We start from the raw sequence: 11429 nt of genomic DNA, 5'->3' as shown, positions 1-11429 counted from the left end.
CTCCGGCCGCCGAGACCCCCCCCTTTCTCCGCACTCCCCCGGGACCGCCTTATACCGGAGGGTCCACGGCCCGCCCACCGCGACCCCGCCAGGAGATCTCATTGGTAGCGGAGGTGACCTGTGTGGAAATGCCATTTAGCCATTGGGCGAAGGAGACGCCCATCAAAGCTGAGGTGCCCGCCTAGTCTGGCGTGCCGAACCCCGCCCCCTTAAGTCGACGGGGATGGGAAAGACTGCCCGTCTATCGCAAGAAGCGCGACTGACGATTGGGCAGAATCTACTGGGAGTTCCCGCCCCTTCTCCAGTACCGCCTCAAAGCTTCCCGGCGGACCCTGCGCTGAGCGGACATCTTGAAATAGAACTATCACCAAAAGTACCCGCCTCTTAATAGCTGCTATTGGTTTATTAACGATGTGACGTCATGAGGCTTTCGGCCTGCCTCCACCAAGCGGCTGGCCGCAAGGAGAACGTGACGATTGGCCCACGAGAAAGGAAAGCAGGCTTTAGGCTTCAGAGATTGGCTCAAACAAACTGTCACTCATCGTCCACTCTGTGGCTCTCCCAGTTTGTAGGGAATCCAAGGGGGAATAAAGGAGCTTGTGCCCATTTTCCTGCGGGAAAACTGAAGCAGTGAGAGGCTCAAGGAGAGGGAGGTCTTGGCCAGGATCCCGAATCAAGTCAGAAATGGGACTCAGGCATCGAGGTATTTAATCTCTAGCCCTCTACTTAATTGTTACAAGTTTTTTAAACCCAGTGACCCCACTCAAGCACTTGGCCTTTGCCGAGTCCTACCACTCTGGGAACACCCACCCGCTTCGTCTGGCGGTCATGAGTCAGTCCCGACACAACTCAGTCGCCACATCCTCCAGGTAGCTTCCCTCGACCTGTAGAAAAAGTTACTTGTTGAATGAAGGTAACTGCTACTTGTGGAATGTATCCATCACCCTAGAAAGTTCCTTCACGACCCTTTCTAGTCAACACCGCCCTCCCACCCAACCCCAGAAGCAATTACTGTGTTTTGTTACTATAGTGTATCTTTTCAGCTTCTAAAATTTCCGATAAAAGTATGTGTTCTTTTGTGCCTGTCTTGTTTTTCTCAGCATAATGTTTTCAAGATTCGTTCATGTCGCATATAACGATTGTCCAACCCTTTTTATTGCTGAGGAGTATTCCATTGTGTGGCTGGATCACATTTTCTTCTTGGTGGACATCTGGGTGGTTTCCAGATTGGGGCTGTTATGAATAAAGTGGCTATAAACCATCGTGTCCCAACCTTTCTGTAGATGTACACTTTGAATTCTCTTGGGGCAATCTAGGAGGACATGCTTGCGTCCTATGCAAGGTGTATGTTTAACTTGATAAGAAACTGCCCCAAAGTTTCCTATGGTGTTCTACCGTTTTGCATTTCCATCAGTGATGCGTGAGAGTTCTAGGTGCTCCACATCCCCTCCAGCACTTGATAAAATCAGTCTATAATTTTAACGACTCTCCTATGTAGGAAGAGATTATCTCCTGGTTGTGAGTTGCATTATTGCCCTGACCGCCAAGTTATTCAGCACCTTTTCATGTTTTCGTGTGCTTATCGGCTATTTGCATGTTTTCTTTCTTAAAAAAAAAAAAATATATATATATATATATATATATATATTTTTTTTTTTTTTTTTTCTAATTTGGCTGCTTCGGGTTTTAGTTGTGCACAAGTTCCAGAGCATGTGGGTTCAGTAGTTGCTGCAAGATGCCCAACCAGGGATGGAATTCACATCTCCTGCATTGGAAGGCGGGTCCTTAACCACTGGACCACCTGGGAAGTTCCCCTATTTGTGTATTTTCTTTTGTCAAGTGTCTGCTCAAGTCTTTTGTGTATTTTTGCAAACAGAGTTGTTTTCTTATTCATCAACTGTAAACGTTCTTTATAGATACAGGTCTCTGTCAGGTATACTGACTTTACATTTTTCTCCCAATCTGTGACCTGTCTTTTCCTTTTCTTAATGTTGTCTGTTGAAAAGCAGAGACTTTATCTGAACCCACATCTTGATCTTTATATGTTGTGTGGAATTTTTTTTTCTTTTCTATTTCTCCAAATATTTCAGCAGGGTTTTCGTGTCTTATCTTTTTTTTTTTTTTCTGATTTCCAGTTAACCCAATCAATTACTTTTGCTTTTGTGTTGCTATGAAGAAGGAAAAATTATAACACATTCTCTACAACATTAGGAAATAAACCAATGTCACTGGGTATAGAGTATAGGGGCTTCCCAGGTGGCTCAGATGGTAGAGTCTCCCTGTAATGCAGAAGACCCAGGATTTGATCCCTGGATAGGGAAGATCCCCTAGAGAAGGGAATGGCAACCCACTCCAGTATTCTTGCCTGGGGAATTCCATGGACAGAGGAGCCTGGCAGGCTACAGTCCATAGTGTCGCAAAGAATTGGATACGACTGAGCGAATTCCACACCACAGAGAGTACAGGGGGGAGGTCTGGGCTGGAAGCAAAACTGGGGGAGTCTCAAGTGTCAAATTCTGCCTTCTCCAAGATGGCAGCCACATGGGACAACTGAGTAATGGGCCATGACTAGTCTTAGCTGAGATAAGCTATGGCTGTAAAACACCAGATTCTGAAGACTTCAGGTAAGAAAAGAATCTGTAATACTTCATTCATATTTTTTATATTGATTACATGTTAAAATGATTCTATTTTGGATAAATGGGGTAAGTAAAAATTATTGTTAAAATTAAATTAACTTTTTTACTTTGCTTTCATGGGGCTACTATTATATTCTAAATAACACCTATGGCTCATGTTATATTTCTGTTGGCCAGTGCTGCATTAGGTCATAGACCACGAAATGGACAAGATCACTGGAGAGTTCGTGTGATTAGAAAGGTGGTCAGAAGACCTGAGTCAAATTGAAGAGTTGGGTGTCTCTATGAGGCCGCAATGATTCTGCTAAAACCAGCACTGGCAAGAGGCCCCCAGTCTCAGGTGAGACTGAAGCTGAGACCTTGATAGCAGCATAGTCACACCCTGAGCCAAGCACCCTGCTAAGCTGCACCCGTGCCCCTGACACACAGAGACTGAGATTAATAAATGCATTGTTGTAAGCCGCTAAATGTGTATGATTTGTCACACGACCATAAGTGATCCATCTCCAAATGTCATTCCTGCTCTACTTAGAAATCATGGTTATGAGACCCACCGTAGGTGTTTTTAATTAATGAGGAGGCATGTCTATTATTATACCACTAATTTTTATATTAATCTTGAAAGCTTTATTTCCACACTCGATCCTTATTTGCACTGGTTACATCCCACAAAGTCATCACAAACACTGAACTGGCGAACACCTTGTTCAGCCTTGATCCTGGGGGAGATACAGGGTCAGGTTGCCACAAGTGTCTTGTCACAACACTTTCATCAACCCATCAAAATATAATCAGGTTTTCTGTGTATTTTGTTTGTAGAGACATTATTTAATGTATAGTGGGCCTATTCACATTGGTCTTGCAGCCAACAGCACTATAACGAAAACGAGCTACGACAGACTGTAGTTAATTGTGGTACATGGCAGCCTTCCTTCACTTAGGAATGCTGGCTAGGACCTTCGGGCTATGCTTTGGGGCCCTTTGGGACAGCGAAATCACCACAAGTAGCACAGAGACGTGAAAAGTGTGGCACTGAATAGACTGTGGAAAGGATGTGTGTACACAGTGTGAGAGCTGCAACGAGAAGGCAGCGCTGCCTCGCCGACCTGAGCTGAAGGGTGCCCACTGGGTCAGTCCCATCGTTAACTGCCCTGAGCACGTGCACGCCTACCAGTGAGTGCAAAGGCACGTGAGTATTCGTTTGGGGACTACAGACAAATGTTCAAGAGTAGGCGAATTCGAAAATCCGGAATCTGAATACCGAGGCTTGACTGTACTTGGCTTCCTTTGTAATCCTGTACTTTTCATTTTAGGCATTTACAGACATAATTCAGTGAAGGCAGTGATAGCCCTAAGAGGGTGACAACCTCTGGTAGACTGGTAGATGAGGAGAAACCAGCAAAAAAGTCTCAGAAGGAGCGGTGTGAAGAGAAAAATGAGAAGCGGATGGTGTTCTGGATGCCCCGTGAAGGAAGAGCATAGCTTTGTTCTGGAGATAGCTGTTCAGGTGGCAGGAGTTTGTAGGTGCCCCAAATGAATATTTCCAGAAGGAATGAAAATATTGGTTCTTTCCCCAATTTATAAACTAGAGAGGTCCCTGAACCAAATCTCCTCTACTTAGTCCTTTAGTTTTTGAGAGAAAGAACACATAATAAAATACTTGAAAAAGTTTTTAATGTGAAAACATTTTAAACAGTTTTTTTTTTTTTTGGCAAAAAAACAGGGCAGGCACCACCCCACAGCCCTGAGTAGAATAGGAAGGCTTGGAAAGAGGGTGCAGGGACATGAGGTCTGATCTTGCAGCAACTTCTGAGGGAGAGCTCAGTCCAAGGGTAAGTTCAAGTCCACGGGTGAAACTGCCAAGATGCCCTCCTGGAAGGGAAAAGTGGCGGATCCCCGTGAGCGGAGAGGCGTCCTCCACTCACAGCAGTGTCCACGCTGGCCCAGTGAGAGCAGAGACCGGGAAGGCAAGGAACCAGAGAGGAGGAGGGGACAGAGACCCAGAGAGAGGCAGACAGGGATGAGAGGTGAGGGATGGAGACCCCAAGAAAGGATCAGAGACCCGGGGTGGGTGGAAACGGTCCTGGGGGTGGGTGGGAGAGGCAAAGCCCCACAGCTGGGGTAGAGAGACTGAAAGAAGGGGAACAGAGTCCTGGGGCTTTAACAATACAGAGCCCTGACTTTGCATTAAAGTCCTAATTCCAATTCCCCACCCTGAATAAAGGACTTTCCCTCAGCCTCCATAAAACCAGGATAATAATCGAATCCTATAAGGTGGGTGAGGGGTATAGATGGGATCATTCCACTAAAGGCCTTGCCTGAGCACCTGGCCAAGCTTGCCTGTTATTCCTTAAAGAATAAAATGTTCTTACGACTAATCCAGCTTCTGCATTGAGCTCTGGACCCTAATATCCACTGTTCCATCATCATCTTGCATTGAGGTCTGAAGGTTCTCTCTCCCTTAACTGAACCACCTCCGATCACCTCTAACTCCTCCCCAAACCTGCCCCCCACCTTCCCCTCTACTCTGCTCTTCCTGGTCTCAGGGGACATCAGATGTAGCTCTGTAGCTGCTCAGGTCGGCATCTTCGGCATCATCCGCGACTCCTGTCTCCCATTTGGTCTCCCCATTCACTCCGTGAGCAAAATCTGTCAGGTCTATTTCCAAATTAAATCCGGAATTCTCCACTGCCCCGACCCTGGTCTGATACACCCTCATCTCCTCCCTGGACCAGCGCTGGTATCTTTCTGGGGCTCCCCACTTCCGCCCTTGCCCCCTACATTAGTCCCCATATGGCCGCCAGAGGGCGCCCGTGACCACCCAAGTCAGCTTGCATCCCTCTACAAAGAGCCCTCCTACAACTCCGGGCTCACTCTGTGTGCAAGTTCTTAAGCATGATCGCAAGGCCTAAAGACTTGCACGATCTGGCCGCCTCTCCTGCTTTCATCTCCCATCCTCTCCCCCTCACCCACCCTGCTCCAGCCCTACTGGCTGCCTCTCTGCTCCTCAAACACACCTAGCCAGTTTCTGCCAGTCTGTGAAGCAATGACAGTCTGGCAGTGATGAGGCCGGTAAATGAGATGGTGTCCATTAAGCAGCCAGAAATTGATGTTCAAGGGGACGGGGACAGCAGCCAAAGGTCATTTAGTCCGTACACAGGAGCCCCATCCAGCTCTGAGCCCAGCGCTGGATTTAAAGCAGTGAGCAAGCATGGTAAGGTGGGAGGGTGTGGGGGTGACTGCGACTTTAAATGAAGACCAGGGAAGGCCTCACTGGGGGTGATACCTGAGCAGATGGGCAGAGGAAGCAAGGAAGGGGGATATTGGGGAAAAGGCATTCCCGCAGGCAGTGCTGCACAGACAGTCATCCCACAAAGACCAAGTACCTACAAGGATGATCCCATTTTAATCCTCACAATAACCCTTTGAGGTAGGTATTGGAGTTCTGCCTTTACAGATGAGGGAATTTGTTTCTGACATAACTTTTTGTGTATACCAGAGTGGTTAAAGCTGGGCAGGGCATCTGCAGTTATCACGGCAGTGCCTAGTGTACAGTAGGTGCTCAATAAACACAGAACGGACGAACGGTGGAAGCGGGAGAACACCCGTGATGTCTGAAAGGAAGGTTAAGACTCCACCCCCGTCCTTCCCCGCCAATACACACACATACAATGACAATTAGGTAAAGAGAAGCCCAGAGAGGCTGTGGCGGCTCACCCAGCCCCCATGGGCCTGGATCCAGGGCGCGAAGCTGTGCACATGCTCTACACTGAGTCCGGCCAAGGTGCCCCCCAGCCCAGCCACGCGCCGGCTCAGCTCCATAGCCAGGGCCAGGCGGGCCAGGGGTTCCGGGGAAGGTGGCGGAGGCCCAGGGCACGGTAATGCTTGGCTTGGGCGAGGGCTGACCTCTCGGCTAGAGAAGAGTTCCACTAGGCGGCTGAAGGAACTGGCAGAGAGGCGCGCCAGTTTGCGCTGTAAGGCTGGGTCTGAAGCCAGCTGTGGGACAGGGAGAGGAAGAGCTAAGGTAAGCCTCAGTCACACCCTCGTAGCTAGCCAATAGGAAGCTCGGAGGCGTGGCTTCAAGCGAGTTCTAGGTGTAACTGACGCTCTAGGCCACGCCCCTATCCAGCACATCAGCCAATCACAAACTAGACTATAAGATCTCAGCCAAGCTACTCCCAGAAAGATGGCCAAGAACCATCGAAGCCAAGCCACGCCCCTGCCAAGGCCCCAACAGCCAATCAGGGCCAAGCCCTAAACTTTCTATGCTACGCTGTCACTTCATTCGTGTCCGACTCTGTGCGACCCTATAGACGGCAGCCCACCAGGCTCCCCCGTCCCTGGGATTCTCCAGGCAAGAACACTGGAGTGGGTTGCCATTTCCTTCTCCAATGCATGAAAGTGAAAAGTGAAAGTGAAGTCACTCAGTCGTGTCCGACTCTTAGCGACCCCATGGATTGCAGCCTAACAGGCTCCTCCGTCCATGGGATTTTCCAAGCAAGAGTACTGGAGTGGGGTGCCATTGCCTTCTAGCTTGCTAATATTATAGCGACGCTTCTGTGGGCTTCCCAGAGACCCAGAGGCCAAGCCAGTGTCTACAACAACCTTGCCTTCTACCGTACAATGAATAAGACTGTACACTTTGCCCAAGCTCCTGAGCCAACTAGATTCCAGGACAGAGCCACAAGCCACACTCCCTCTGGCAGTCCATTTCTCCTACATTCTAAGTCATAGCCCTATATAGTCAATCAGGTCTTCAGATTTTAGATAGCTGCCTTTGGGTTACAGTACATTGGGTTGCAAAGACTCAGACACGACTTAGCAACTAAACAGCATCAGCAGCTTCAAACCACACCTCCCACCCTTTCCCATCACCATACAGTCCCTTACTTCCTCACCTGGTCCCAATTTCTTTCCTAGAATGTGTTTCTGGTGGCCACAGTCTTTGCCTATAAGCCACCCCCCTCTAGCGATCAATGAAAGGCAGTAATTTAAGGTATTGCCCTGGCTTACCCTTCTACTCACTCTTTCACTGAAGCCTTGTACCACCGTTCCCTGTCCGACCATCCAGTGAGAATGCAGATTCAGCTTCAGGTCCCAGTGTGGAACCATGCTGCAATTCCTATCCTAGCTAAAGGGGGAACAGACCACCCATCACCTTCTGGTTGATGACTTCTGCCTCCTCTTCCAGCAAGGCGACCAGTTTTCGCAGCAGGGCTTCCTTCTCTGTGGGTGCGGGACCCTGTAATTCTGGAGGCATAAGAGAATTTGGCTGGGGGCAGAACCCTGGTGACCCTTCTACATGCATCCTTCTCCAGCACCCCTCTGCACCTCACCTGGACTAGGTGGGGATCTCAGTTGCTCTTGCACCAGCTGTTCCAGCCGCTGGGCCACCAGGGCATAGAAATCTGGGGTAGCAGGGCCTGGAATGAAAAGAGCCAGCGATGGGTCTTTAGGAACTTTGGACCCAACATCGGGAACTTGGGTATTCTCTCCTCCCAATCATCTTGCCAGGTAGCAAGGATTTCTACTTCAGAGTGGGGTAAACTGAAGACCAATGAGCAAACCTGACTAAAAAACCCCTTGTACTCTTCCCCAAGCTGGACTTAAGAGTGTTTGGACCTTGAAGATGATCCCATCTAAGGAAGGCAGACATACGGCACACCCCAGGTTAATGACCCTTAGCATCCCATTCTACCCCTTGTTCTTTTCAGGCAACTCATCACAGAACTCTTCTCCCCAGCTGTGAAATCCTCTTCAACAAAGCCCCTGCAGTAGCCATTACTAGTCTATCCAGGCTCATGTGTGAGAAAAAACCTACCTATCACTCTTGATCAAGTCCAATTCCCACCCCTCTTCATTCCTACTTTGCTACTGGAGAAAAGGGTTCATGTAACCAAAACGGCCAGGCAACTGTGACTGAAAATCAGGTCTCCTGCCTCCCTATTGGGGGTACAGTTCAGTTCAGTCCAGTCAGTCAGTCATGTTCAACTCTTTGCGATACCATGGACTGCAGCACACTGGGCCTCCCTGTCCATCACCAACTCCTGGAGCTTGCTCAAATTCATGTCCATAGAGTCAGTGATGCCATCCAACCATCTCATCTTCTGTCATCCCCTTCTCCTCCCGCCTTCAGTCTTTGACAGCATCAGGGTCTTTTCTAATGAATCAGCTCTTTGCCTCAGGTGACCAAAGTATTGAAGCTTTAGCTTCATCATCAGTCCTTCCAAGGAAAATTCAGGACTGATTTCTTTAGGATTGACTGGTTTGACCTCCTTGCAATTCAAGGGACTCTTCTCAAGAGTCTTCTCCAACACCACAGTTCAAAAACATCAATTCTTCAGTGCTCAGCTTTCTTTATGGTCCAACTCTCACATCCATACATGACTACTGGAAAAACCATAGTTTTGACTAGATGGACCTTTGTTGGCAACGTAATGTCTCTGCTTTTTAATATGTGGCCTAGATTGGTCACAACATTTCTTCCAAGAAGCAAGCGTCTTTTTATTTCATGGCTGCAGTCACTATCTGCAGTGATTTTGGAGCCCAGAAAAATAAAGTCTGCACTGTTTCTATTGTTTCCCCATCTATTTGCCATGATCTTAGTTTTTTGAATGTTGAGTTTTAAGTCAGCTTTTTCAGTCTTCTCTTTCACTTTCGCTGAGAGGCTCTTTAGCTCCTCCTCTTCACTTTCTGCCATAAGGGTGGTGTCATCTGCACTTTTGACCTTACTGATATTTCTCCTGGAAATCTTGATTCCAGTTTCATCCAGCCTGGCATTTCACATGAGGTACTCTGCATATAAGTTAAATAAGCAGGGTGACAATATACAGCCTTGACATAATCCCTTCCCAATTTGGAACCAGTTTGTTGTTGCATGTCTGGTTCTAACTGTTGCTTCTTGACCTGCATACAGATTTCTCAGGAGGCAGGTAAGGTGGTCTGGTATTCCCATCTCTTTAAGAATTTTCCAGTTTGTTGTGATTCACACAGTCAAAGGTTTTAGCATAGTCAGTGAAGTAGATTTTTTCTGGAATTCTCTTGCTTTTTCTATCATCCAATGGATGTTAGCAATTTGATCTCTGGTTCCTCTGCCTTTTCTAAATCCAGTACTGGGGGTACTGGTGGCTACAAAAGTTTAGGGGCAAGGAAGCACGTGTAGAAAGAGAGAGATAATAGAGAGGGACCAAAAGCTCTCCTAAAGCAGCTCACAGAACTGACAGATAGCAATCCAGCTGGGTGTCGGGGGTGAAGGTAGGTGCTGGAGACCCCTCAGAGCTACTCCCTTAGCTGGGTGATCTTAAACTAGTTCCTTATCCTCTCTATGCTTTAAGAATCAAAGCTGCTGACCCTGCCAGTTCTTGGATGATTGAAGGAAATCTCTTACCAGGCTCTGAACCATAGCAGGGCCGGAGTGGCAGGGAGCAAGGCCGAGAGGACTCAGGGGGAACGGCTCCTCGCCTCAGGGAGCAGGGAAGACATCTTCGAAGGCGGCTCAGGAAGTCTGTTGGCTCCTCCTGGGCAGGGCTCCTGGGGAAGGGGACCTCAGAGAGTGATCCCAGAAGCTCTTTGCAAGCAGTCCTTTTGTCCTCCTGAGAGCCCTTCCCTGCAACCCCCAGGACAAGGAGTAGAGCGAGATATAAAGAGGCGGGGAAAGAGACAGACTGAGTCCAGGAGCAAGAGTTGGAGAGGGGTCCATCCCAAATGCAGCACCCTGAGGAAGGAGGGCAACTCCCTCTTACCTGGGTGGGGTCGGAATGGGAGACCCCACAGCCTCACCCCGCCTAAGGAAGGCAGCTAGGACCCTCAGCGTGTCCTCCCGGAGCCCCAGCTCTTCCGAGCCCGCCATGGGGGCACCTGTGAGAGAAGGAAATGGAGGATGGGCTCTAGGGTTCAGAGCGAAGTGAAGGCTGGGGCCCAAATTCCTAGTCCGGGAATGAGGAGGGAGCCAGGACTAATGAATCCCCAAAGAGGGAAGGGGATCCCAGGTATTTTATGGGAGTTCGGGGTCTGGGAGCCCCGATGCTTGTCTCTAGAGAGAGAAGAGGAATGAAGACAAAGACACCTTGATCCTGAGAGAGGAGACGTCTGGGGATTCTGATTCTTGGGTCTAAGGGAGGAGGGGTCTGGGGCCTGAGCGCTTGAGTTTTTGGAGAAGAGGGCTGGGGGTTTGAACTCCTAAGTCTAAGAGAGAAGGGTTAGGGTTGGGGCTGTGGCCTCAGACCCCTGAATCCCCGAGGAAGAAGGGCCTCTAGGGCTCCGACTTTTGGATTCTGAAGGAAGATGCAAAGAGACTGAAATCCGTAGAGGATCAAGAACTACCAATCCCAGCAGGCTTCGCAGCAAACATTCCCCTCGGTCCGTTACTGGTTCGCCGCGCAGCCTGCTGGGAGGTATAGTTCTACTCTCTGACTCACGCTAGAATTTGGGAGACTGAAGACGCTTGGATGTCGGGGGAATAGGACTGAGTTGCCCGCTCCTGGATCCCGGCTCCCTCTTCTTTCCTCCTCTCCAAGCCCGCGCTGACGTCCCGCTCACCTGATCCTGGGCCCCCGCCGCCGCCACCACCTCCTCCTCCTCCTCTGAACTTGTATTAAGTTTCCTTTCTTAGGACAACTTTCCTGCGCCTGCGCACTGGTTCGGATTGGTGAGGGCCCAAACACAGAGGGGCGGAGCGCTGGGTCCCGCCTAATTTGCTTGTGACTTTCCCAGCATGCCAATGGTCGGAAAACCTAAGAAGGGCAAGGGATGGGAGGTGAACGGACGTCACGACTCGCCGAGCCGCCTCTT

The 11429-nt window shown here is 49.2% G+C and overlaps 1 protein-coding gene and 1 long non-coding RNA gene across 14 annotated transcripts; one reads left to right on the top strand and one right to left on the bottom strand.

Annotated features, from left to right (window-relative positions):
* The first annotated feature begins 425 nt into the window (after nucleotides 1-425).
* Nucleotides 426-3107, top strand: LOC147354248 (uncharacterized). The gene is made up of 3 exons (XR_015146296.1): nucleotides 426-703; nucleotides 2531-2624; nucleotides 2817-3107. It is a non-coding gene; the product is annotated as an uncharacterized LOC147354248 (long non-coding RNA).
* A 1189-nt stretch (nucleotides 3108-4296) lies between these two features.
* BCL2L12 (BCL2 like 12) lies at nucleotides 4297-11275 on the bottom strand. Of its 13 annotated transcripts, none has more exons than XR_015146292.1 (7): nucleotides 11057-11275; nucleotides 10382-10496; nucleotides 10027-10169; nucleotides 7976-8062; nucleotides 7665-7889; nucleotides 6357-6635; nucleotides 4297-4511 (listed from the first exon to the last, which is right to left on the bottom strand). XR_015146292.1 is itself a non-coding variant. In XM_086353671.1 (7 exons), the coding sequence occupies exons 2-7, from the start codon at nucleotides 10486-10488 to the stop codon at nucleotides 4461-4463; spliced, it is 759 nt and encodes a 252-aa protein (XP_086209797.1). In that variant the 5' UTR covers nucleotides 10489-10496; nucleotides 11057-11275; the 3' UTR covers nucleotides 4297-4460. The 13 variants fall into 13 exon arrangements, 8 of the variants coding, with proteins under 8 accessions (XP_086209797.1, XP_086209798.1, XP_086209795.1 ...); XR_015146288.1 differs by having other exon boundaries at nucleotides 7653-7889; nucleotides 11178-11275; XR_015146289.1 differs by having other exon boundaries at nucleotides 11178-11275.
* Between the last annotated feature and the right edge of the window lie 154 nt (nucleotides 11276-11429).

The sequence above is a fragment of the Bos grunniens genome, chromosome 18 (assembly GCF_055505025.1).
Source record: "Bos grunniens cultivar Pamir isolate PY7600 chromosome 18, Bosgru_T2T1.0, whole genome shotgun sequence".
NCBI classification, from domain to species: domain Eukaryota; kingdom Metazoa; phylum Chordata; class Mammalia; order Artiodactyla; family Bovidae; genus Bos; species Bos grunniens.
The sequence above is the reverse complement of the archived record's forward strand: the minus strand, read 5'-3'. Positions and strand labels throughout refer to the sequence as shown.